General features: G+C 36.1%; 7 protein-coding genes across 9 annotated transcripts; 4 read left to right on the top strand and 3 right to left on the bottom strand.

Moving 5' to 3' along the window:
- The first annotated feature begins 37 nt into the window (after window positions 1-37).
- On the top strand, window positions 38-5684 carry LOC117900784 (protein daughterless). The gene is made up of 3 exons (XM_034811265.1): window positions 38-295; window positions 403-518; window positions 2896-5684. Exon 3 carries the CDS (start codon window positions 2935-2937, stop codon window positions 4978-4980), a length of 2046 nt encoding a protein of 681 aa, XP_034667156.1. The 5' UTR covers window positions 38-295; window positions 403-518; window positions 2896-2934; the 3' UTR covers window positions 4981-5684.
- Window positions 5685-6871: 1187 nt separating this feature from the next.
- Window positions 6872-24237, top strand: LOC117902381 (S-adenosylmethionine decarboxylase proenzyme). Of its 2 annotated transcripts, XM_034813700.1 has the most exons (8): window positions 6872-7013; window positions 7969-8055; window positions 8601-8769; window positions 8826-9104; window positions 9162-9254; window positions 9461-9616; window positions 9708-9869; window positions 24226-24237. In XM_034813700.1, exons 1-7 carry the CDS (start codon window positions 6886-6888, stop codon window positions 9858-9860), a joined length of 1065 nt encoding a protein of 354 aa, XP_034669591.1. In that variant the 5' UTR covers window positions 6872-6885; the 3' UTR covers window positions 9861-9869; window positions 24226-24237. The 2 variants fall into 2 exon arrangements, with proteins under 2 accessions (XP_034669591.1, XP_034669592.1); XM_034813701.1 differs by lacking the exon at window positions 7969-8055 and having other exon boundaries at window positions 6898-7013.
- Window positions 11248-12223, bottom strand: LOC117902383 (RNA-binding protein Rsf1). The gene has a single exon (XM_034813704.1). The coding sequence runs from the start codon at window positions 12142-12144 to the stop codon at window positions 11554-11556; it is 591 nt and encodes a 196-aa protein (XP_034669595.1). The 5' UTR covers window positions 12145-12223; the 3' UTR covers window positions 11248-11553.
- Window positions 13066-13867, top strand: LOC117902382 (protein trunk). Its single transcript, XM_034813703.1, has one exon. The coding sequence runs from the start codon at window positions 13132-13134 to the stop codon at window positions 13816-13818; it is 687 nt and encodes a 228-aa protein (XP_034669594.1). The 5' UTR covers window positions 13066-13131; the 3' UTR covers window positions 13819-13867.
- Window positions 13785-15259, bottom strand: LOC117902380 (acylglycerol kinase, mitochondrial). Its single transcript, XM_034813699.1, has 3 exons — window positions 15099-15259; window positions 14923-15046; window positions 13785-14863 (listed from the first exon to the last, which is right to left on the bottom strand). The coding sequence occupies exons 1-3, from the start codon at window positions 15200-15202 to the stop codon at window positions 13859-13861; spliced, it is 1233 nt and encodes a 410-aa protein (XP_034669590.1). The 5' UTR covers window positions 15203-15259; the 3' UTR covers window positions 13785-13858.
- LOC117902384 (heart- and neural crest derivatives-expressed protein 2) lies at window positions 17979-21237 on the top strand. Of its 2 annotated transcripts, XM_034813705.1 has the most exons (4): window positions 17981-18192; window positions 19428-19624; window positions 20616-20771; window positions 21108-21234. In XM_034813705.1, exons 1-4 carry the CDS (start codon window positions 18108-18110, stop codon window positions 21186-21188), a joined length of 519 nt encoding a protein of 172 aa, XP_034669596.1. In that variant the 5' UTR covers window positions 17981-18107; the 3' UTR covers window positions 21189-21234. The 2 variants fall into 2 exon arrangements, with proteins under 2 accessions (XP_034669597.1, XP_034669596.1); XM_034813706.1 differs by lacking the exon at window positions 20616-20771 and having other exon boundaries at window positions 17979-18192; window positions 21108-21237.
- On the bottom strand, window positions 21837-24497 carry LOC117902379 (cyclin-dependent kinase 5 activator 1). The gene is made up of 5 exons (XM_034813698.1): window positions 24479-24497; window positions 23518-24359; window positions 23113-23250; window positions 22302-22507; window positions 21837-22177 (listed from the first exon to the last, which is right to left on the bottom strand). The coding sequence occupies exons 2-5, from the start codon at window positions 24352-24354 to the stop codon at window positions 22033-22035; spliced, it is 1326 nt and encodes a 441-aa protein (XP_034669589.1). The 5' UTR covers window positions 24355-24359; window positions 24479-24497; the 3' UTR covers window positions 21837-22032.
- Between the last annotated feature and the right edge of the window lie 599 nt (window positions 24498-25096).

The following is a 25096-nucleotide window of genomic DNA, read 5'->3' as shown; positions in this document are numbered from 1 at the left end:
TATCGACACAACGAAAGCAACCCTACATATGACGCACGAAGAGAACAAAGATGGCGTTTCCGAGCACACGAAAACTACAGCAAGGTGAATGCTAAGTAAAGATTCTTTAAATATATGTTGAAAATGTCAATAACGATTTGAAATTATTAAATAAAAAGTATGCTTAAAATGTGCAAATTAAAGAAAACTATTCTTATGTAATTCGTCACTGTTAGTTTTCAAGATTAATTTAATAACAAACCTACATATTGACTAGTTGTGCTGAAAGAATCGAAAAATTATTGTTTTACACAAGGTAATTGAAAAATATAATCGAAACTTAAAGATTTATGATCTTTAAAAAGTTGAAATTTATATTATGTGCCTATATTTGTATATATATACCTATATTTATATATGCAGATATATATGTACATACATATATGTGCGTACACATAGGCTGTGGCTATACATCGGTACTCTCACTGCAACAAGGAACCCCAACATACGTATACAAATTCAATTAACAGGATATTAGCGTGAGTACATTTTATGAACGTCAATCAATTAGTTAACGTAGTGATATTTGTATGGATTTTTTTCCAAATGCTGAATATTTACATGTACGTATGTATATGTACGTAGATATACCACCATTTTCATGGTATAATCAAATATACATTTGTAAATAAATGTATATGTATGTATGTACACTTGTATGTTTGTAAACAATAGTTACACTTGGTGGAGCCTTTGGAAATATCGCTGAATGTCAGCAATATAATGTGTTTGTACCTGCATTTATGTACATACATATGTAAGTATATATGTGATATGTGTTCTCAGAATGGACACACATATGTATGTATGTATGGTACAATGTGTTAATATAAGCATGCAAATTATTTTTGTAAAAGTTGCAAGCCCTTGCCGAGGATAAGTTTAGATTTGACAGTAAAAGTAATTTACATAATGTTTTATTGTTCCTTTGCTATAGTGTATCAGAACTGAATCTCTATATAAAGTAGATAAAATAAAGAATATTAACAGTTAATTTGGTGTAAGGTGCAGCGGATCAGCTTAGTACGAGTTCTTGGGTTAATCCTGTTTTAATAAGACGGCTATAAAGTATGTGTACATACATGAAAAATCTTGTTTTTTTTTAAATTTGTCTTGGGATTCCAGCTGCTAATACATCTGAAACACTTTTATGAATGTGTTCCGTTGATTGCATTGTTAGTCTGGTTCTGCCTCAATTGAACAGGAGTCTAATCTATGTTTTTATGGCTTCAGCTTATGCTACTAACAATCAAATACAAACTTACTGTAAACTCAATTAGCCAAGTTAAGTTATAAATATTATAGAAGAAAGCTAAAATCAGCCAACAGCCCATCTCTGTTGTCAGCAAACTAGCCTCGCAGTTGTTAGGATTTTCCTTTTTTGCGTGGCCTTCTTTTACATTTCATGGAATTCGTATAGCGACTATAAAAACCAGGGTTAAAAACACCAATCGCAATAGAAATTGGACTTTTGTCAGTAATGAAATATTAACAGTTTTATGTGTTGAATAGGTACTTAGCCTATTTTTTAGTTTTTATGAGTCTCAAGAGAAAATGGGCTCCCAACAGTCATTCGTCCTTTGCTTCGCTGATCACCAATATATAACACAAGTTCACATCAGTGTGAATGTCCTATGCATGTATAACTATGTTGGCCGAGCATTCAGTAAGAAATCCATCCCTAAGACTGACATTTCCGACGCATTTAGATCCTATATGTATAAGCAACACTTTGTTTATAAACAAACCTCGTACCAGCTCCAATAGAAAGTAATATTCAATATGAGTGTCTTGCGAACTATTTGTTCGATGGTGGAGAATGAGATTTAACTTTGTTAATAGATCAGCCAGTGATTAAGTGCTTAGAAATGACCTGTTGGGGACCATAATTAGCACTTGGAACTAGATCAGACGAGCCTGGATTTATAATAGTCGGGATGCTCTTTTCTTCCTTAAGACATAAAAGAAGAGATCCTCAGGTATATTCCTTCTTGTTGTCGTATACTGAAGTCACTCGTGCGTCGGATGTCGTTTTCGATTTCACAGAGATTCCAAAGAAAACACCTGTCATAGGAATTGTTGGTGAATGTAGAATGACTTTTCAGTTAATTATTAATTTAGCAAGCTGAAATTGCCTACTGTGACAGCCTTAGAACAGCTTTTTGGTAGCGTATGCAACATTTTGGTATTGTATAGCTGTAACTCGAATAGTTAAGCGGTATATTCGATTTGGGTTCGTCGAAGTGGAATGTCCATCCGTCTGTCCATTCTGTTGTGCGCCTAGTACTCAGAGACCTAACGAGCTAGAGCAAACAAGTTTTGCATTTAGACTTCTGTTACAAGTGGATTTCAAAAGGATTCCACAAAGGGCGAAAGTCTGCCACATTCACAATTTTGAAGATGCAAGAAAACCAAAAACGCAGTTCCGTGGAGAATATCAACCATAACAACCAGATTGCAGAATATGGATCAGATCATTATATACGCAAAATAAGTAAAGACGAATGGCCATATCCGAAGGTAAACGAAATCCGTAGTATGTTGACTGAGAAAAGGTTAGTTATGATCTAAAACATTAATGAAGCACAAGGCTGTGACTTTACGAATACTGTTGATTCATAACTCAAGAGTTGGTGATTTATTGCAGTTCTTGCATTGTACGAGGGCTACTAAAATATAGTTTAACCGGCTGTAATATTTACTCAAGCGCCGTTGTCAGCGTGCAAATTATCTCACAAATGTATGAACGAACGATTGATCTGTCAAAAGTATAGCAAATATATACAATGTAATAGATGTATGAATAAGCAGTAAGTTAATATATTTATTTATAACTTAAAAACTGTTTCATTTCAGATCCATTGCCAAATCTCCGTCTTGAATTGTGGTGCAGATATGGCTACCAGTGATGATGAGCCAATGCACTTGTATGAAGTGTTTCAAAACTGTTTCAATAAAATAGCAAACAAACAACCAACGGGCACAGCCGGATCTGACCGTGGAGGTGGTGGGGGTTACCACTCGCCTTACGGAAACCTTGGAGTGGAAAATGGCATGTACCCAAGTGATTTTAACTCAGTTCACGATGCCAATGCGGGAAACAATCGCTTTCCCAGCACAACAACACAAGTTGATCAGTATTTTGATTCAGCTGTGACGAGTAGCGGCGCTTGGTGTCCATCCCAAATGAGCAGTGGTAATAATTACATGGGACAAGGCTCTTATCAAAATACTGTTCCATTGACTTGTCATACTTTGGACCAGCAAGTGCATAATGCAGACGGTTTGTCAAGTGGAACAAGTATTGGAATCAATATGGGAAGCGAAAGTGGTCATGCCATGCATTGTCCGGTGTCAACTTCTCTTCCGCCGATGAGTACTTTTAGACCTAATGCCGGTAGTTTGCCCAGCATCAGCGGACAAGCACCTGTCCATCCACCAGCCATATTCAACTCACCACAGGCACAGGCACACAATCAAAGCCAAGTACAAGTACAAGCACAGCAGCATAGTTCGTTATCCACGGCTGGACCGCATGGTCATCATTCGCTCAATCACACTCCACATTCTCATGCACATTCCCATCACAGTCAGCAAAACAGTCCTGCGGTGCAGAGTGCAGATACATTCAGCGGAGTAAATGCCGGAGTTAATGTGAAAGTGGCTGGAGCTGGTAATTCTTCGGCATCATCATTGCGGCAACAAATGTATTTACCAGCTAATGTAGCTGATCAAAGTATTAGTAGTTTCGGTTCAAATCCTTCTACGCCCGTTAATTCACCACCCCCATTGACGCAATCTGTTGGCGAATCGTCTGTCACTGCTCCAGGTGGGTGGGGCCATTCAGTGTTAAATGGTGGCACGAATCCGAGTTACGTAAACGATATGGTTCCAGTAACTAGCTTACATACAATGGCCTCTGTATTTCAAGGAGTACGCATGGAAGAAAGATTGGATGATGCACTCAACGTACTGCGCAATCATTGCGAGCCCGAAACTATACCAAACGTAAACGTTAACGCATCGATTGAAAATATAGATGCAATGTCTTCATTTGTTCCCAATTCCCCTTCGCATCTTTTAAACGTCACCGCCGCAGGAAGTGGAAGCTCTTCTGTCACCAACACGTCCAATTCACTTGTTCATGACGTTCTGTCAATGGGAGCTGCTGGATCATCAGTTCAATCAGTTGGCGAAGATGGATTGGCGCATTTAAAAACAGATCGAACAAAACAATCAAAAAAGCGAAAGGAACACACTGTGACCAACACCATAGCGGCAGTTTGCACCACCTCGAACCTAACCAGCTTAGATGTTTCCGATACAAAGCCAACAAGCTCTATAGAGTCATTAAATGCAACCCAATTGCAGCAGCTTTCGCAGGGTGGAAAATCATCAAAAAGACCACGCCGATACTGCTCTTCGGCGGATGATGATGATGATGCAGAGCCAGCTGTTAAGGCGATTCGAGAGAAAGAACGTCGTCAGGCCAACAATGCGCGCGAAAGAATTCGCATTCGAGATATCAATGAGGCGTTGAAGGAATTGGGTCGAATGTGTATGACACACCTAAAATCAGATAAGCCACAAACTAAGTTGGGAATTCTTAACATGGCTGTTGAGGTTATTATGACCCTGGAGCAACAGGTTCGCGAGCGAAATCTGAATCCCAAGGCAGCATGTCTTAAGCGGCGCGAGGAGGAGAAGGCCGAGGACGGGCCTAAGCTGAGTGGGCAGCATCACATGATACCGCAGCCACCTGTTGGAGCGTCCGGAAGCAGCTATCACAGCCAATCTGCGCAGCTTGTGCCACCGTCATCACAGACTATAAGTACCATGACCATATCCCTACCTGTCAACAATGCTACCAGCGTCTTACCACCCCATTTACATCAGCAACAACAACAATCACAACTCGGACACGGTCAGCTTCCGCAATAGCATGCACTTAGAAACCACTCTGAAATCGCCCCTATCTTCCATAAAACCCCAATGTATTCAAGACTCTACCAAGTACTCATCAAACTCGGAACTCGAGCACGAGCATCAGATTTAAAAAACAAATATTTTGGCGTTGCCCTCCAAAATGGAAGTCTCAAGCAACATAGCTCTTTTAAAATGTACAACACTTTTAACAAACATCGCTTAAACGATTGTCAATATGATGACCAGGTTTACTTATTAATATGATTGTATTGTATTGTATATAGCTATTCCACAATTTTTTACCTGGGAAGATATTTTACGTTTCTTAGATAATTTGATTAATTAAATTTGTTTTAATTTTATATCTGTACGATATTACCTTACCGTAGCCATGTTTTTTATACAATTACAGCATACATAACGACATAATTAACTGTAAGTAGTTAAAGAAAACTACAATGTAAACACATACATAGGCCTATTTCTTTTTATTTCCCAGAGATACAGGAATAAATATGTCCATATTAATTTTTTTATTGGGTTTGTGATTAAAGAACACTTTTGAACGTAAGGGTAATAAAAAAAAATACTATGGAAGTAATCGTTAATTAAGATTAGCTCATAATTGTTGTATTGTAACTTAAGGCTTCAAAGAAAATTTGTAATATGGTTATCAATTATATAGTTTTCTACTATAGGAAACTGGAATTTGCAAAATATTTGGCGATGCAAAATTATCTGGAATGGAGTCATGACTCATCACGGCGAGAGCGATTCAGTTTCAGAAGACTGCATACAATTCTGAGCTCATATTTACATAGTAGTCAAATCTTAATTGTGAATTGTAGTGGACCGCAGCCACTCGCCTTTTTTGCCAGGGGCTCTTGCGTATGTAGCATTAACCCGAAGTTGCCGGAGGTGGAAAGCGACTTATTTCTGTACACTAGGCCAAACGATTTGTGGTTAAAGTTGCAATTATTTCGAGCTGAAATGTCCAGTCAAATAAAAATTTCTTTGATGATACTTGGAGATAATGAGATTTCCTGGCAGTTTTACAAATAGTTGCATGACTTTTGAAGTAATCCATCGGTAAAGGGAAAAATTGCTGTGTTCTGCTAGTGCAATAGTTGAAAACGATAAAGAACGTTGGACGACGCGTTCGACCGCTACACAACGTTATACGCTGTATGTATGAATATGCATACAGTAGGAGGCAAGTATTTATTTATTGCATATCCATTTGCAAATAAGGGACTAGCAATAAGTAATATAATTATAATTTATTTTACGAGAAGCCGTTTGCTGGGATGGCCCATCATTTCGCTGCAGTCAGCTGTGACTGCAAACTCGGAGCAGAGATCTCGCAAGGGGATTTGGATGGGAAGAGTTATTAGCTTGATGCTTTGATTTTTGTTCCAGTCATCTCCTCTTTTACGAATTGCTATGTATGTATATAGTATAACAAATGGTTAGTGATGCAGATCAGGTATATACATACATATGTATATATAGGGTCGGAAACCTTTCCTTCTGTCCGTTAAATGGCCAGTGTGACCGCCGTAATATTGATGAAAAATATACCCTCAAACCCTCGGTAATATACCAAAATATACTCTTTCATTTTCAAAATACACCGTAAATACACCAATGAAAAATAATTAATATTTTTGTAAAACCCAGTACTCAGATGCGCAAAATTTCTTCTTTCGTGCTATGTATTTCGCTCTTTGCCCAGTCTGAGCGAAATATATTGCACATTATGCTGGCAACCCTTTTTTCGGATCTGAGTACTAGGCTTAAGCCAAAGATTTGAGTACCAGACTTAGGGCAGTTCAAAATCCATTCCAGGAATACCATTTTTTTTTTTTTAATAGATAAGGATATGTACGTATGAAAAAATAAGAAAATCACATTGTGTACATGCGTACGTTCATACCTTCATACACAATGTCGGGGAATGAACACTTTTTTGAAGGAGCTGAAAAACTTCTAGAAATTTGGTTTGAAGAAACTTCTGATAACAGAAATGATCTGCGAAACATTGCCCGGTATGTGCTGCTGCATTTATTCTTACTTATGTCATTGCAACAAATGTATGCATACTAGGTAGGAGTCTTTAATTTAAAGCAGTATTTTGCAATTTACAAGAGACTACATAATCATGAATGAAGGGCTTTGCTCGCTAAGGTGCTAAGCTTGAGTCTGGATACCCGAAAACTTAAGGAGTGTTTGTATATGTATATGTATATACATGTATATGTACATTTGTACATATTTACAAATGTCTGTATGAATTAGTTTCGTGGTTTATACCAAGTCGGACTTAGCTGATTCCAAGACGTACTTTTTGCCACGCATTCTTATCAGCTTAGAATGTGTTCCATGAACTTTCCGCTTCCGCTTTTTTTAAGGGTTAATAACGTTCTTTCAGCTGTTGTAGCTGTTAGGTAGCTTTTGTAATTTCAACGTCGTTGAACGTATGGGCTTCGCTCCTGGTTGTAGTTTCCTATAGTTGAATTACATAACACATTTTCAAATTCCTTCCTTAAATAAAGATAACCAAAACCATGCTTTAATTTTCCTCATGCTTTTTTTTGGATAAGTTCTTTTTGGGCTCCCTCGTTTGAGATGAAACTTAGTAAAACAATATCTGAAATAACATCAAGATTGATCGAGGCTTAGCGTAAGGGGCCTTTTGGTGGCAAAAAGTTCTTGCAGTCTCTGATTCATGTGCGTTTATTCGAAATATTCGATTGATTTTGCGCATTTTTGCACATTTCTGCTTAGCAGCGCAACTTTCGGCAAACTCGGCAAAAGGCTATAATATAATAAATGTAATAAACCAAAAGACATCTAGTTAGTGGTGTAAAAAAAGCCTGTGTGTTGGAGTTTCCCAGGGAACATCCTCTTAAGTTTTGCTCCACCGCAGATAAAAGAATCCAGTCTATTTCGATAATTATTTATTTAAGTATGATCTAATTATATGTACGCTTCTAATTTCAGATGTGATTGGGAGAATGTGCTGAGCCATGTAAATTGCGAAATAATAAGTTTTTCAAAAAACGATTTAATTGATGCTTTTGTGTTGAGGTAATTTTTATGCACTGTACTCGTAGAATATAAGATTTGATTTGGGTAAAGTCTAGTAAGTACCACTGACCATAGGATGTGTGAGTTCATACAAGAAAACTGTCTTAGTTGAGAGTACCCCAGTCAGCTGATGCAAATCTATATGAATATATGAAACGAGCTCCCACATTTGCTTGTGTGTTGTTGAAACGAGAACACCAGATGATGAGCACGTACGTAGATTCAATTCATTGTTGTAGCCTATATGGCCATCGTATTTCATGTAAATAATTCTTCACCAACACATAAGTAAGTTATTTAATCATGCTTGTAAATTCTTTAACTTTATTTGACTTCACTTCATCAGGACTTACTTTCTGAAGTAAGTTGTAGGTAAGAAAAGTTTATTTTCTTTAAGTGAAAATACTAATGGGTAATGGTGCTGTACTCCTGATGGTTCAGTTGGTTGTGGGTGTGTTGCGTGTCAGGTTTTGCTCCCATACCAACAGCTTGTTTTTGGCGTTTCTGGCTTTCAGCTTAAATGATTAGTTTTTAATGCATTTCAGCGAGAGTAGCATGTTTGTATCAAAACGAAGATGGATACTGAAAACTTGTGGGACAACAACTCCACTTAAATGCTTAAGTGAATTGATAAGGCTGGCCAGCTTTAATGGATACAACATAATTACAGACCTCTTCTATTCACGAAAGAACTTTATTCGACCGGATGCTCAGGTAAGAAACTGGTTTCAAATGTGAAATTATTTATTATTGGTATATTTATCTTTCAGGTGGCACCACATAAAGGATTTACAGAGGAAGTTTCGTATCTTGACACGCTTTTTCCAAATGGAAGATCATATTGTTTAGGTTCTATGAACCTTGAATGTTGGTATCTTTACACCTTTAGTCGTTCCGATATGAAATTAACAGGACCGGGACACATAACGGATGAGTTTCTCGATGCTGATCCTGATCAGACTATTGAAATTCTTATGCAGAATCTTGATGTAAACGCTATGTCGGTCTTTAATAAAAAGAACACAACAAGCGCATCGGAAGCGACCTCGGTATAAAGTCATTGAACAATTGTTCTTAAAAAATTTAACATTTCTGGTATTTTTTAGATTTCTGGAATTGATAAGATCTTGCCAAGTATGCATATTGACGATTTTTTGTTCGATCCATGCGGCTACTCCATGAATGGAATAAATGAAAAGGTAAAACAATATTAAAATAATACATACATGAAAAATTCTGCCAAATTGATTGCCTAGGGAGAAATCCTCCCAATCCTTCCCTGTTATTATATTTAAGAGCTAATACCTTCAAAAGAAGTGCAGAACTCTTTATGCTTTTTTAATTATTCTTTTACTGGAAGGAAATATGTATATAAAAATTAATCTTAATTGTTGTTTGCCTACAGGGAGAATATATGACGATTCACATCACACCAGAGAATTTATTTTCTTATGTTAGCTTTGAAACTAACGTGGCAATGACAAACTACAGGAACCTTATAAATCAAGTTATCAATACATTCAAGCCTGGAAAGTTTATCGTTACAATTTTTGCAAACAAGGTATGTTCCGGGGGTTCTGGACGTCGTTTTTCACCATAGTACCTTGGAAGAACTATCAATTAAAACAAAAACCTATTTTGTATAATTACAGTGCTCTTTGGCGTATGAGACTATGAAGGAGTTGGAAGTTGAATATTCTAAAGAGTCGCATTGGAAACGAACGGACATGCAATGCTGTAATTTCCCGTCATACAATCTACTTTTTGCACAATATTCTTACAATGGGAAAAATAATTGTAAATGAAATTGTAGTGTACAAGTAAATGAATTCAGAGTTCTGGACACTTGTAATGTTAATTTTTGTAATAAATGCAAGCGAAAACTAACATCTATAGTTATTGTAATGTTAATTGAATATCCTTCTGTATCAGCGGTGGGCTGGCTGTTTCAATTTGGTAACCTTCCAACAAAAATAAAGAAAAAACGGTATGATGATGATAATGATATATGATTCCTGGGACCCAGCGGAACAGACAGAAGAAAGCGTTTCCTAATTGCAGACTGTCATCCGGTGGTCTGCTTACTCGCACTGCTCAGTGCATTATTCCTTTAAAAATCGTCAACTCTCTTCTATTTCTCTTTTTTATTTACTCAGCGCCCACAAATATTACACATCTGCTTTCTTTTATGCAAAATGTGAATTTTTAGCAGATTTTATTTTGAAACGCCTAGTTCTCAGAGCCGAAAGCAGACATCCTAGGTACATATTTGTAAACTTTTTTTTAAAATCAATATCCCACAACTCATTACCAACTTATTACGTAACGACTTGCTTTTTTTATAAATTGTTGCTGTTGGGCTTGTTGGATCCGTATACCAGACCTAGGTTATATTATGTTACTTATGTTTTTTCGTGCTGAAATATGCCGGCCGAAATCAAACCCAACTTTAGGCCAGAGTGATGGGCCGGCTAGGACTGGATAATAATTTGTTTTGTTTTTCCTTTTTCAGAGCACTGATTCAACCAAGCACTGCTCGACACGACATAATAATACATTTCGGATTGGCCTGTTATTCAAATCAACATCCAAGAACTTATATATTCATTTTGTAATCACATTTTTCACCTACTCAATGGTCCATAACAGTCAGCTCTTCAAGTAATTTGGTTATCCCATTGGTTATACTAGAACACCAAGGATTGGATAGTGAAATAACTGATGTGATATTATGATGATCGCTGTCGACTACCGTCAAAGGATTGTATGCTCGGAACTCATAAATCCGCAATTTCCGTGAAAGTTGAAGTTTTGAATGCTCGGAAAATTCTCCATGCGATGCGAATATGCATCAAACTCTGTGTATCCATGGCGTTCCCCGACTTTGGCTACCTCTTTTAACCACTGTGCGAGAGTCTGTCTGTATTATTTGTTATAAATTAATTTTATGTAATTTTGCTAAACATAAAACAGGAAAGCCACCTGATAATTCGCTGCCACTATACCTAGAGAAGAAGCCAGAAAACGGCCAAATGGCAGTTTTCTACGAATGTTTCTGAATGTTTTTGTTTCTGCGTTCGCTTTGGTAAAACAAACTTGTCTTTGACTGACGATGAAATTTTGTTGGAGACATTTTATTTGTATTAAAGATTTCAACGCATTCCATTTTATTAAAATCGCGTGTTTCTAGAATTCGATTTAATGTAGTCTGTATTTAAGGTATGGCTTAATTTATTTTTTCTTAATAGTTTTCTACGTTATCTTAAGTATTATGTGCTTGCAAATGTAATCTTTAGATCCTAATCAACGCATGTTCAGTTAATATCGTAAAATAAATAATTGAACGATTATCAAAGCTACACATTTTTTAAAGGGACAGATCGAAAACGATCATAGGCTAATTTTTGTTTGTTTATATATTTCCAGTATTACTTAAAATTGTAATAATATTTACGCATAGTACTATCATGCCAATAGTTGTCGCGTCTTCTGATATTTTTAGAACCGGTGATTTCCCACTGGCGAACGAGATCTGAAACGGCATCCTCCTTGTCCACCGCTACGTCCATAGCTCGTGCTGTTGCCACTACTGTAGCGGCTGCCATCGCGGCCTCCACCATAGACGTCACGACGACTGAACCCGTTACTACCGCTATCTCTTCCGCTGTAGCCAGCGCCAGAGCGCCCAGAGCTATAACCACGCTCAGCATGTCGGCTACTGGAACCACTCGAACCTCGTACTTGTCTGAATCCACCGTTGCTACTGTTTATGCTGTGTCTACCGAAATCTCCACGACGACCACGTTCACTGGATCCCCCACGCCTACTTTGGCGTGGCCGGCCCTTTGAAATTTCCACACGTAATTGGGAGCCCAAGAGTTCCGAGCCGTTCAAAATATCACATGCTTTTTCGGCATCATCCCGATGTTCAAATTCCACAAATGCGAATCCAGGCGGATTGAACGCAATCCAAACAGAATTAAGCTTCCCATACTTGGTAAATTCTCCTTCAAGATCGTCCTTCTTGACTTTGTCAGTTAAATTACCAACATATACTCTAGTTCCACGTTGATCGGTCATACTTGTCATTGCACAGCTATATTTTATGTTCCTTTATGAAAAATCAATACGTTTTCACAACCCTGCAAACGAGCGTTTGTATGTATATCAATTTTTAAGAGTAACTCCACTACATTCATAATAGGCATGAGGGCACCTATTTGGAACACTGAAATCGAAGAAAAAAATTTGTTCTATTAAATGCCATAAATCAGGGGGCTTCAGTTTTCACTTTTGCGATTCCAACGAAAACGGTATGTTTTCATTTTTTCAGGTGATCCAGCTAACGATAGCTTCGGCTTTTTATAAGATGATAATAAGCATATCTGACGAGAGATAACATATGATACATTACAAAATTCAAAATAAACAGCCAGTTGTCTTTACGAATAGGCTATCGCCAGTTTCCACGTATGAGGAACGGTTGGATTTTTGGACAAATGTGAAACTCTTCTCCATGAGAAAAAATATTTAAAAACAAAATTAGCTTGAAAATTTCCTTTTATTATATCTGGGACGTTTTTAATTCTAGGACATTTAGTTAATTTATTTGATCTTGAATGATCGCTATTTGCTGATCAAGGTTCGGAAACCTATAAAAACTGGTATAGTATAAAAACTAGTATGGTTTTTGTTTGTTAGCGATTTATGGTATTTTGCTGATCAAGTATGACTAGTATGGCTTTCTGTTTGCTAGCGATTTATGGTCTATGTACACTGAGCACACTGCACGTGGGTAAGGTAAGAATTTTTGTAAACCTTTGGTCGGCTCGCAGGCCCTCACACAGAGTGAAAAAGTTTCTTGCTTCTCTACTGTCGCGGCAGCCAATTGAGCATAGCTCATATGAAATTTTTTCTGTGCCGTTCTCTCTGATTCTTTTCGTAAAATGTTTACATTTTTAAACCAGAAACATTTTCTCGATGTTTTTCGATATCGATAATGAAGTGGCGGAAGAATGTTTAAAAAAGGCAACCTTAATGTTATAAACCTTGTGTTTATAAATATTGTCTAAAAAGATGAACCTCTACACTAATTTTAATTGGTTTTGCATATATTTTACCATCAGCGCAGTTGGCGTGTCAAACCAAGAGGATTATTGTGCAGAGCTTTCTACACAATCACTAAGCCGGATTTTGGGTCAAGCTTTTAATCCTCGCTATATGAGTATAGAGCCGCCAGGAGGATCGCATGATGAAAACCACAATTTGGGATATAAAAGATCGTCATATGATATACCATTTTATGCCGACAGAGATGTCGTTTCATTGGGAAACTTTCCGGCTTGGGAGACGGACCACTTTGCATATTTTGGAAAAAGAGAGGAAACCATAAAAGGCAGGAAGATCCGCATTAGAAGTGCTGCTGTCGAAAGAGGCGGAAGTCCAAAGACTGACGTTTTTAAACACCGCCCGTGGGAGTGCTCATCCCAGATTAATTGGATTGATTTGGGACTGAATTATTTTCCACGTTATATACGTTCGATTGAGTGTATTTCTAGAAAATGTTGGTATGGACACTTTAATTGCAAACCAAAATCATTTACCGTTAAAGTTCTGCGCCGAAAAAGTGGCTCATGCATTCAAATAAACGATAAATTAGTTTTAATTACTGCGGAAACATTCAAAAATGATTACACGCAGCTCTGGATTTGGGAGGAAATAGCAGTTAATTTTTGCTGTGAATGTGTTATGCTATACTTATAGCTCTGTTTAATAGAATTCACAATATTTAAATATACAATTTTTAACAAAAGACTTTAATAGCGTTGGGAACAACAGATAACTTAATGGGCCTTGCATCATATTCCTCTCCGTCAATCGAATATGAATCGTTAGTTGATTCTCCGTTTGGATATAGCTGGATAGTTCGACTTCTCAGCACTAATTGTGGTACAATTGAGTTACATGTAATGCTTGGAATAGTTTTAATAAAATCCCATCCTGGTTGTAGTGAGCTTATGAAATTAGTTTCCAGCTCGGAAAAGTCCTCATTGTTTCGTATACAAGTAATGTCAATTTGATTGGCTTCCATCTTTCCTTTCAGCTCATTACTGCACACGCTATTTTTAATTAGCTGTTTTTGGCTTTTTACGTTCCGGCGGTTAGAATTAACAAGTTTTCCAAAAAATGATTGTTTCAGAACTGTGCTCTCATCATTAGGAATCTCAAAGCAGTCGGCGCATCCTGAGCAGGGAGGCGTGTACACGTAATCAGTCACTAAGCTCCAGTTTTTCGAAAATAATTTGCCAAAGGCAGCAACATAGTGTCTAATTGGACCAAAATACCAATATTTTTCTTTGGTCGAGTCAATATCCTTCAACAGACCCCATGAAAATCCATTTAGTCCGAATATCGGCTTTAATTGTTTCTCGCTGTCAGCATCGTCATTGATAACGTCATAACGAATTACACTCTGATACATGAATTCTTCTCTTAGCATTGGTAATAATGCACTACATAACGATTTGATGTAATCCAGCTCACTTTGAACGCTATAATGGAAATATTTATGGAGAGGTTGATTAGTGCGTCCCAGGGGAAGAATTGTGATGGGGCAACGATTTTCATTTCTTCGCATTAGGCCGGTGACAACCTCTGATGAGGTGCCATCTCCACCTGCAATAACAATTGCATCAGGTAGAACAGCCATTTCTTCAATAAAAGCTTTGGCATGCCCAATGTGATTGGTTCGAAGTAGCTCAACCGAATAGCCGGCTAAATGCAATATCGGCTCGCAATACTTCTTGAACTAGAAAAGGTAACATTTAAAAAGCATTTTGTGGAATTATGTACATGTTATTTAATTACAGTTTTCTCCGATTTTTTGTTGTTGGCGATGGGATTGATTACGACCAAAACCTTTTTCGTTGATGGTATATTTTTACATGAAGAAGATAAGTTGGTAGAAAATTCCCGCATGTGTTGATTAATACTGCAATTAAGATGTTTATAAGGATACATTCTGTTAAATTTCGTACACTTACTCGATATGTGTCTTAAGCGAGCTGAGTGCATAACCCGAAACAGCAGCAGCAAATGCACTCTTCTTCCAATTATTTCGAATTACTTTTAAAAAGTTCATTTTCATTAATAATTATTATAATTTCTAACCTGATCAAATGTTATTATGTTTTGAGTTATGAAGCAAGGAAATATTTTTGTCAAGATAGTGTTGCAAAGTTGTCGTCGTTTGTAGTGAAAGGAACACAAAATGAAAAAAAAATTAAAAGTTATGGTGATTCATTAAATGTTAAACATGCTATTATACACGGATGAGCTATATATTTTTTAGAAAAAAGGCATATATTTTAACTTTTAAGCAGGTTTGCATTTGTTTCCGCTAGAAAAGAAACCGGAAATAGATTTGTTTGAGCACAAACTGATTGCTAGCGGCTGTTCGGCGGGCAGTACACAGATAAAAAGAAACCCGATCATACCAGAAAAATCGTAGACCCGAGAAAAATATGGAAATATTCTGTTTTCCGCCTTGTAAAACCCAGTCCACATATGAGCTACATTTTGTGTCCACAGAAAGCCATATATTTCGCTCTGTGCGCAGTGTGACCAAAGTGGGTCTTGTTTGTTTACAAAATAAATGCGGTTAGACATTTTATTTTTGTATGAAAGCAAGTAGGGTAGCGCAGGAGTGCATTATAGAGAGTGGATGTGAATCTTAGAGGACAAGAATGCATGAAAAAAGTACTGCATTCATTTATAAATCCGTTCCGGGGGACCGAAATACAATAAACATATATTTTATATGAGTACATGAGAAAATGAATGATTATAAGAATAATAAATTATAAAATAAATATAATCGGCATTCGTATGAACAGCCATAATTTCATACCTTTTTCATGGAAATATATTTTATTAGCGCATCTGAGTACTGGACTATAATATCAATAATTTTTTGTTTGTCTGCTTAGACAGATTTGGCGATTAGATTAGCTAGCTCATTACCATTATAATTTTTAATGACCTGGTATACATTGAAGTGCAAACTTTGAAAATCTTTTATTAATAGTTTTCTTATGATAGATTCGTAATAATTATAATTATAATTATTAACGTTTACATTTTGGATGGCATTTATAGATAATAGTGAGTCAGAGAGAGATTATACAATTTACACTATTGTAAAACAAATATTTGCTTCAAGTGTAGCGATAATTTAAGCCTCTGAAAACTAATGCATATTGAGGTAGGACCTTTAGGACTTAATTTCCATCTGAGATGGATGGCAAAAAAACATTACATCGTTTACAGTCTGGACGTTGATATGCAATGACTGCACCATCAAGTGGCCCATGCGACACCAAGCCAAAGCCTGTTACGCGCGGAACCCAGCAGAACGCAGCCCGCACAGTCTTTGCAGTCTGCCATATCCAGCTGTATAGATACATTTAAGAGACGCATTCTGTTTGTATAAAGAATTGGGGGCAATATTAAGGTTTAGGTTTGAAAGGACCGTTTGTATTGTTACGCTTGGTAATTTATATCATGCTTTTTTTAGCCTGAAAAAAAACTTTACAGGGGTATAAGAAACAAATATCGGGTAAATTTCAGTTGAAAATCAGCCCAAATATTGTATGGCTTAGAACAAATGTTGTTCTTTTAAACGAACCAGCTTTTTATTGAGTAAGAATGAGAACGAAGAATGAGTAAAAATAGTATTATACGTTGTACAGTTTATTTTAGATATATGTATGTATGTATGTATGTATGTATGTACATACATATGTACATATGTATGTACCTGAAAAATGAAGTACCCGAAAAAAAATTGAATAAATGTTTGGACACAGAAATAGTTTTCCACTTTGTGTGCTCATATCACATAAGCTAAAAGTCCGATTCTCTTGATAGTTGAACTACTGATGTTTGTTTTCATTGTATTCAAAACGCTCACAAAATTCTTTGTGTTTTACATTCTCCATTCAGCTAAGGTCCCACTGTGCAATAGTTCGTTTTCCGAAATTTATATTTTCGGATTATAATGAATCAAATATTCTCTGGATTTTCTTTTCCTTCAAAATTATTTACATACATGAAAATTCGTTCAGTTATTAATACGTCTTAATTAAGCAATCTACGATGGACCCACTGTGCGATGGTGAATGGGATAATGGGGTTTATCTGTCTATTAAGAAAAACATAGCCCTTGAATTGAGTAAACAATATCGCCAGCTGCCAGAATTCCACCCCTCTCCAATAAACTTAAACGAAACCTCAAGCGCTCGTTTACATCGAATTCAGCTGCAAGCCAAACGGCAACATTGTTTTATCCAAACTGACGGTGCACAGAACACTTGAATATACAACATGTACATGTACATAAATCAAAAGCCACTTTATTGCAGTTAGACGCGGAGAAGTAGTCATGCCAGACCACTCAAAACGAGCGAGAATTTTATACATGGTACTTCCAGAGTAAAAAGGTATATTGTGTGAATGGACGAGTGGATTTATTTATTTATGATTAACCGAAAGTTTAATCGCTTTCGACTCCCTAAATTTCGAATTTAGGAATTAAAATGAATATTAACAAATGGAAAATATTTCAAACGAAAACGAACCGTTAACTTGGTTATGATTTCCATTTATCTCTGAATGCTGGATATCAAATGGCCTTTAGTTCTTTCGAGGTCTTTCTTATAAGTGTATACATCCATACATATAAATGCATGGATATTATGTGTGTATGTATGTATATTTTAAATACAGCACTTGCAAAGCTTGCCATTGGTCTATGGGCTGATAGAGTATAAGAGCGCATGCCATTGGTTGATTTTCGGGGTGGATATTTACATACACTCTTGTTCAAGTTATAGCTTCCACCAATTCGCGTGCAAAGTAAACATTCTGTATTCTTCAGTTTCCTTTTGGCCAGCAGACAAGTTTTCGGATTAGTTTCAACCGCAAAAAATTCAACCTAATTAACGCTTAAGCAAAACTCATCCCACTCCAACTGAAAGAATTGTACCTAAAAAATGTCGAAATATCCCAACTGTGTCGGCCAAAAGTCTACTTACTACAGCACAGTATACAATGGATCTGCTGTTATGGATGTAAAATGTAAATGATACAAAAACATCTAAATGTTCTTCGAAACACTTTCCACAATCGGTCAATGATCATTTATTTCACCAGAAAGAAAATCTAAAAAGTAAAATAAAGACGTCTATAGAAATAATGTAGTGTACGTGTACATGTACTTTTTTTTGGTACTGATACTTTCTTAGCTGATGCAATTTCGAAGAGTTTAGGCCCTAAAGTTTAGGCATATATATTTGTATTAGTTTTGTGGTAAATGTGCATTTCTAATCCCAATAATAATATGTATGTCTGTCTGTCCGTATGTTTTTTTGTTACATCTAGTCTCAGAGACTATAAGATCTAAACCAGCTCTGTTTTGTGTGCAGACTCCTGTAACTCCTCCAGACTCCAGTGCAAAAATGTGTGGCGTTCCAAACTGTAAAAAAAATGTAAAGCGCAGACTCATGAACAATGACCATGTCTGCAAGATTGCTGAATCTGGATCAGATAAATATTATTGAATTCAGAAGAATGTGCAAATAAAAGTTCAGTGGCTACGCTACCCCCATTCACTTACTGAATTAAAAATATGTAAAAATGTAAACAGATAAAATATTTTCAAATCTGACTGACTGCGGACCACGTTTAAAGGTCTGGCTGCGGCCAAGTCACCACTCGTTTCTAAATTTTTGAAAAAAATAAGTATTTTATAAATTTGCTTCTTATCGTCCTCAAGCTTTTTTATTGTTGAAACTTTAAAATTAACCAATTCGGCCCACCTGCCCTTAAATGATTCTTGACCTACCACTCGCTACCTGTACATCGTTGCCGCCTCGATTAGGCATTCAGTAAGACACCCCCATGAACAGACCAGCGTCTAAAATATGGCACGGACTTCTACGACCTAACCAACCTGACTCGTAATGCTCTCTCCCTCGTTCCTACATACCTCGTTTTCGCGAACGTTCTACCGCTGTAATATATTTATGAATGTAGTATGTACACTACATAATAAATGAGGAGGAACTTTGTGAGACGCGCTGGAACGCCCCACATCTTATATTCTTTGTACTCAGTCAGTAGGGCAGTCACTGTCTGCAATGACTTAGTTGTTCTGTGTGTGCCTGTTGGGAATATTCGCTCATATCTTTTTATTCTTAGGCTTTTTGTTGGTGCAAGATAACTTAATTTGTTCATTTTTAAATATTTAAATATATGTTAGATATTTTGGTAATTTATTTAATAGAAATTTGTTTATGTAAAACAAATTGTAGGTTCTAAAAATATTCAGGAACAAAGATATATACCAATAAATCCCTATGGTCTGATGGCAACTCCAAATGTTCGGATAATAAAAAAACGAAATACAGCAAATAAAAAAGAGCGAAGACGAACACAAAGTATAAACAGTGCTTTTTCCTACCTTCGCGAAAAAATTCCAAACGTGCCATCAGATACGAAATTATCCAAGGTAAGGTTCTTACTGCTTAAATCCTGTTGATAATGTGCTTCCAATTTCAAAAATGCTTTGTATAATGTACATAAAGATTTTGAATGCCCGAAAACTAACCATAAACATCTTTGCTGGTGCAAAAATAAATATAAATATTTATAATTCAAATTTATGTTGTTATATCTTTATAAATAGACATTTCCGTGTCGATTTCTGCACTTTAACCTATTTTGGAATTAAATTCGTATAACTAACTATTGCACATTCAAAACATACATTCTGTTTGCACTCTTCTTACCAAATCTCTTTATTACAATCCATTAAGATGGAAAAAATTCAAAGAGACCGAAAAAAGCTTAAGTTCCATTTCCATTTTTCGTATACCTAATTATTGTAATTGTAAACGCTACTCTGTAGTTCTTCGTTATGCTTTGATCTGCTTTGCTGTAGTTTTATCGGTAGCAATAGCAGGAGCAATATCAAGAGCCAAAATAGCCGTAGCCGGAGCGGTAGCTCAGAACTGCGAGCTAGATGAGATCTGAGCAAACGAGGAGGAACGATTTGAGACGCTTCGTACGCGTCATAACTTATATACCCGTTACATATGTACATACAGCTCACTGAGCAGTGACCAACTGTGTCTGGGCCGCTAGCACAAATGACGGGGCGAAATGGAACAAAATCGACGAAATGTGTGTATATTAAGTAGGTCTGCGAATAGGTCGCAAAGTATTTTTGACATTTATGTCGCCACCCATTCAATCACTTAATCATTTTAATCACGGTTTAATTATTTTTTATCAAGTTCTACTTTGCATTAGTTGTAAGTGTGCTTTTCGACGTAATCTATAAATCATCTGTCTGATTATTCAGATGTTTATGAATGTCGAAAATTAGTTTACTAAATAAAAATATATTCCGATATCTGTTAATATGTCTAATGTACATGCAAATATTATATCTGTTCTACAATACTTAAGCACCATACACCTTAATTCTATTTTAACAGATTAAAACATTAAAACTGGCAATATTGTACATAAACTACTTAGAGGATGTTCTGGATGGAGAACAGGATGAAAAAGGCGTTTTTCTTGCAGACCTTAATTCGACACATCGTAAAACATGTAGCGATCAGAATAAGTCCCTAAATAGTGATTTTCACGTAAGATGAATATTTACATTATATAAAATTATTTGAGGTCTTTTTGCGCTGCCTCCCGCCTGTTATTTGTGTTATATTTTAACTATTAAATTTTGTTTTATTTGTTTGACTATTTGCTTAAAAAATAAGCTCACATTGATACGTACTGGATATAGCTCAAAATGTTCACGCTCATTTGCTTTGCGTTTGACGCGACAGTATTCGTTTAATGCTATTTGAAGTAGTGGGAAAAATTATATATACCGCCCTGTGCGGTTGATTGTCAATAATTAAAATTTTAAAGAGTCACACAAAAAAATAAATTACAAATAAAATGTGCTCTTGTTTTTTTTACAGAATATTCGAATACCGACCAATGGAAGAACAGGTTGGCCACAGGATGTTTGGGCTTCTGAGCTTAATCCTGATCAAAACTAGACTTAACTGTATTAAATTAATGATAAATTATAAAAAGCATATATGTATATTTTTTATTGGAAACTCAGTGGGAATAAGAAATTGGGGATCTAATACAGGTCTTTCCTAAATCGACACTTACCTCGGAAAGAGTGGTAAAATATGCAATCTAAGAATGTATGGACAAGAACTCAGACAAAATACTCCCGGATCCGTCTCCCAAGACCTAAGTGTAATAGAGTCTGCGAGAAACACGGTGTCGCACAGTCCCACTTGTGGGCCGCTCAGTTGAACCTGACAATTTGAATTTGTTGCGCCACTTATATATAGGTATGTACATACATATACACCCGGATCGGCCAATGCGCACTCCATCATAAACTCCCACAAGATCCCGACATCGCTCCAGGTAAATTTATCCTTTTCCGCTGCTCATTCATGATCGTCCTTCATCTGACGCTTTCTTCCTTTTCTTCGGATTTTGCTTGCCAAGCCTTAGCATGGTACATCACTGGGCTCCTTTGCTTTGCTTTCTGTCCTTTCCCTGATTTGGTAGACAAACATTTTAGCGAATCTGATTACTGGGCTTTACAAAGATAATCTGTTTAAGTGCGAATTGCATAATTGGATAAATCCATTCCTCAACACAATTGGAAAGTATTCAATGTACTGAACTCAAAGTGGTATAATTTAAACACTATTTTTTATTATTTTATTTAAACGATTGTGAAGTGACATAATGAAATTGTCTAATGATTTATAAAATATTTAGGGGTTAACGGTATTTTTGCATCATTTCATCCGTAAAGCTCTGCCGATGCGCAGATAAGGAGAGGTTTACAATATCCTCTCTGCCATCTATCCGTCAGGCGCCACCACATGAAGATTTCTTAATAGAGGGATGATATTGACCACAGGATTTCAGTTCAGTGAAAACTTCCGTAAAAAATCCAGGCTCTGCGTTTATTTTTAGCATTTTATCGCTCAGTTTGTTCACAATTACCAGACACCTAAAATAAAAATGGCCAACACAATAAAGCTATGAGTATATTTGAATTAAAACGAGGAGAAATGTTGTGAGACGCGTTCGTACGTGTCCATTTGATTATAGAAAGAAAATTGGTTTAATTTTACCTATCCCAAAACTTATCCTTTGAGTCTTCAACTAAAAACGGCTTAAGAGGATAACTTATTTCATTTCCCATGTATGAGTATGATAGATACAAGCAGGTTAGCACAGAAGCTTGTAGATCCGATTCTTTAGATTCCTCTCCATCAACCAAATCACGAACTAGCATATACACAAAGACAACATTTGCCGGGTTAATAAATGCGACATCCTAGAGAGAAAAAAAAAACCTTTATTAGTTTTATTAAATAAGCAGGTGTCGCAATTAAGTAATAGTAAATATACAATGGTGGAGCAGAGACGTGCGCGGAATGGGCATCTCCCATACATTTCAGAGGTGCCACAGAATTCCGAGCGATTTAGCGTGTTCACAAACCAAATTCGAACTGAGGCAGGCTAAGGGTTATGAACTTAGCTGGTGTTGACACCTTCCATGAGTCTTATTAGTTTTATCATAACAAAACAATTTGTTTTGAACTTGATTCTCATTTGAAATTAAATAATTGCTATTTCAAAGCCTTTTTTTATTATTTTTGGGCCAAAAAAAAAACCAAAAACAACGAATGTTAATAAAGCTAGGGCCACTGCAACCAAAGATTTGATTTAAGTTTTCGTTAAATTAAATTTATTAATTTATTAAATGCGATCAAATAAGAATCTAAAAAACGAATTCGGATTTGCCAACAAATTTAAAATTGTAGGGGCCAAAAAATATACAGAATATGTCCATAAATATGTATAAACACACTTGTAGTGGTTGATTTCAAGGAAAATATATAAATACTTGAAGGCTCTGTAACACTCAGCTTAACTTACCTGCCATCCTTGCAACAATAAACTGCGATCAACTGCTCTAAGCCACATCACAGCATCGCCAGCATCGAAGTTACTAAGTCTTTGGCAGCGGCAATGTAGAAAAATTCCTAAGCACTTCAGCAATTCTGATGTAGATGCCTGCAAAATAAATGCATCATCTATTTAATAAAGATACAAAGTGATGATAAGTATCTGTTCTCTGCAAACATCCTTCTGAGCCTGAGCCTGAGATAATTGAATAGAATTGCTAAAGCATGGCTCTAGGCAAAAATGGTCTTCATCTCTCTTCATGGGTTTGAGACTAAAGCTTTGCTTTGCACTGGCCCATAAAATATTGCCAAGGAAAAAACCGTTTGTCTGCACCGATAGAAGTTCTTTGAAAATCTACAAATATTAAGTATTTACCTGAATTACAGTTTTTCGAGGAATCTGATTATTGTTTTTGAACTGCATTGAAGATGGTTGCATTTGCTGTGGCAGGGTTAGCGTCAAGGGCTGTTTTTGAATCAATTTATTGTGATTACATATTGAGTTTTTGTTATTAACTTTGATGGAGTCCTTGACTTTAGAAGGGTTTTGAGATTTGGCTGTTCCCGTTCCAGAATCTTCTCGTATATCCTGTGCTTGATTGTAGTTCGGTTGATTATGCTCTTCTATTCGATTGCATTGTTGTTGGATGTTTCGATTCTTATCAGACGATGATGCGAAAGTAGACTCTAAAAACTGTGACTTAAAGCAGGCTGTGGGCAGGTTTGCACATTTATTTTTGTTATCAACTTTCTTCTTATTATGCGATGTTGATAGTTTTTTCCAAGACAGTGCATTAATAAAAATGGAATGCTTCTTTAGATTTTTATCAATAGAAATCTTTTCTGATTTAATGGCTCCATTTTCGTTTTGTGTATCCAAAACATTTGTTATAGTATCTTTAGACGTGTTGGACAAATTGTGTAAGTGGTGAGAGCCCAATTGGGTTTGAGCCTGCAAGTGAATATTGACTCCAGCATAGCTGCCTTGTTGTCCTATAATATTCTTTGACAGTTGATGGCATACCGATTTTTTATTCTCTCGGTTCTTAGCATTATTCAATTGCTCATACGAATAATTGTTTAGATGTGAATCAATAGATCCAGTACTAACATTTTCGTTTTTTATATCATTTGAATGGTTATATTGAAAATTTGGTTGAGATGAATATATTGGATGGCGATCCCGGGGATTAAAACTCAACACAGTTCCCATATTGACTGAAAAAAACACACACATTTAAAAATCAATACTAACAGCTAACCTTTATTAATATATTTCAAGCGAACTTAAAGCTTTTTTAACAGTTTTTCAAGAACTTTAACGACAAGAATATTACCTCCTTATTTGTATAATCATGTACTCGCAAACACATATATATTTTTATATATATTAAAATATATTATATAATTAGATGTACAAAAAAAACTGTCACTTGAGCATGAAGGAATTTTTACAACGTAATTGACAACTTGGTGTCCCCTTTTATAATGGCATATCCGGTTGTTGAAAAGAAATCATTTTTTAAATAATTACAAGACTAACTTCCGATTTTTCAATTGTTAATGACAGTTTTTATTTGTAACACAATCCACTGAAATACACATTGCACAGCTTGAAAATCGATATCTTCTATGCGCAGGCTCGTGTCGGACAGTACTTGCGGGGGTAGTTATTCCTGTGCTTTGTGTTTCAGGTCATGCTCAGTAGGAACAAGGATATAATATGGATATTCTAACATCAAAACAGATTTGGGGGAGTAGCATTACTTATCCAAAAACCGAATCAACTTACAAAGATCCACATAAATGAAGACTTTCAAGGAATCGCAGACGAAATAAAATCAAAGAAAATAGGTAAAATTTACTCAGCATATATGTATGTAAGTATTTCAACTAACAAAACCATCTCATCAAAACCACACAATATTAGTAACAGGAGAACTAAACGGATGCCA

The sequence above is a fragment of the Drosophila subobscura genome, chromosome U (assembly GCF_008121235.1).
Source record: "Drosophila subobscura isolate 14011-0131.10 chromosome U, UCBerk_Dsub_1.0, whole genome shotgun sequence".
NCBI classification, from domain to species: domain Eukaryota; kingdom Metazoa; phylum Arthropoda; class Insecta; order Diptera; family Drosophilidae; genus Drosophila; species Drosophila subobscura.
This window is presented reverse-complemented; position numbering and strand designations above follow the sequence as displayed.

Coding starts and splice junctions, on each gene's coding strand:
- LOC117900784 (XM_034811265.1), top strand. CDS start 2,935: ATGGCTACCAGTGATGATGAGCCAATGCACTTGTATGAAGTGTTTCAA.
- LOC117902381 (XM_034813700.1), top strand. CDS start 6,886: ATGCGTACGTTCATACCTTCATACACAATGTCGGGGAATGAACACTTT. Junction 7,014..7,968: donor GATCTGCGAAACATTGCCCG/GTATGTGCTGCT, acceptor TTCTAATTTCAG/ATGTGATTGGGAGAATGTGC. Junction 9,617..9,707: donor TTACAATTTTTGCAAACAAG/GTATGTTCCGGG, acceptor GTATAATTACAG/TGCTCTTTGGCGTATGAGAC.
- LOC117902383 (XM_034813704.1), bottom strand. CDS start 12,144: ATGACAAGTATGACCGATCAACGTGGAACTAGAGTATATGTTGGTAAT.
- LOC117902382 (XM_034813703.1), top strand. CDS start 13,132: ATGAACCTCTACACTAATTTTAATTGGTTTTGCATATATTTTACCATC.
- LOC117902380 (XM_034813699.1), bottom strand. CDS start 15,202: ATGAAAATGAACTTTTTAAAAGTAATTCGAAATAATTGGAAGAAGAGT. Junction 15,047..15,098: donor TCGCTTAAGACACATATCGA/GTAAGTGTACGA, acceptor TCTTAATTGCAG/TATTAATCAACACATGCGGG. Junction 14,864..14,922: donor ACAAAAAATCGGAGAAAACT/GTAATTAAATAA, acceptor TACCTTTTCTAG/TTCAAGAAGTATTGCGAGCC.
- LOC117902384 (XM_034813705.1), top strand. CDS start 18,108: ATGTCGAAATATCCCAACTGTGTCGGCCAAAAGTCTACTTACTACAGC. Junction 19,625..20,615: donor CAGATACGAAATTATCCAAG/GTAAGGTTCTTA, acceptor CTATTTTAACAG/ATTAAAACATTAAAACTGGC. Junction 20,772..21,107: donor CCCTAAATAGTGATTTTCAC/GTAAGATGAATA, acceptor TTTTTTTTACAG/AATATTCGAATACCGACCAA.
- LOC117902379 (XM_034813698.1), bottom strand. CDS start 24,354: ATGGGAACTGTGTTGAGTTTTAATCCCCGGGATCGCCATCCAATATAT. Junction 23,251..23,517: donor CTCGAAAAACTGTAATTCAG/GTAAATACTTAA, acceptor TTTATTTTGCAG/GCATCTACATCAGAATTGCT. Junction 22,508..23,112: donor TATTGTTGCAAGGATGGCAG/GTAAGTTAAGCT, acceptor TTTTCTCTCTAG/GATGTCGCATTTATTAACCC.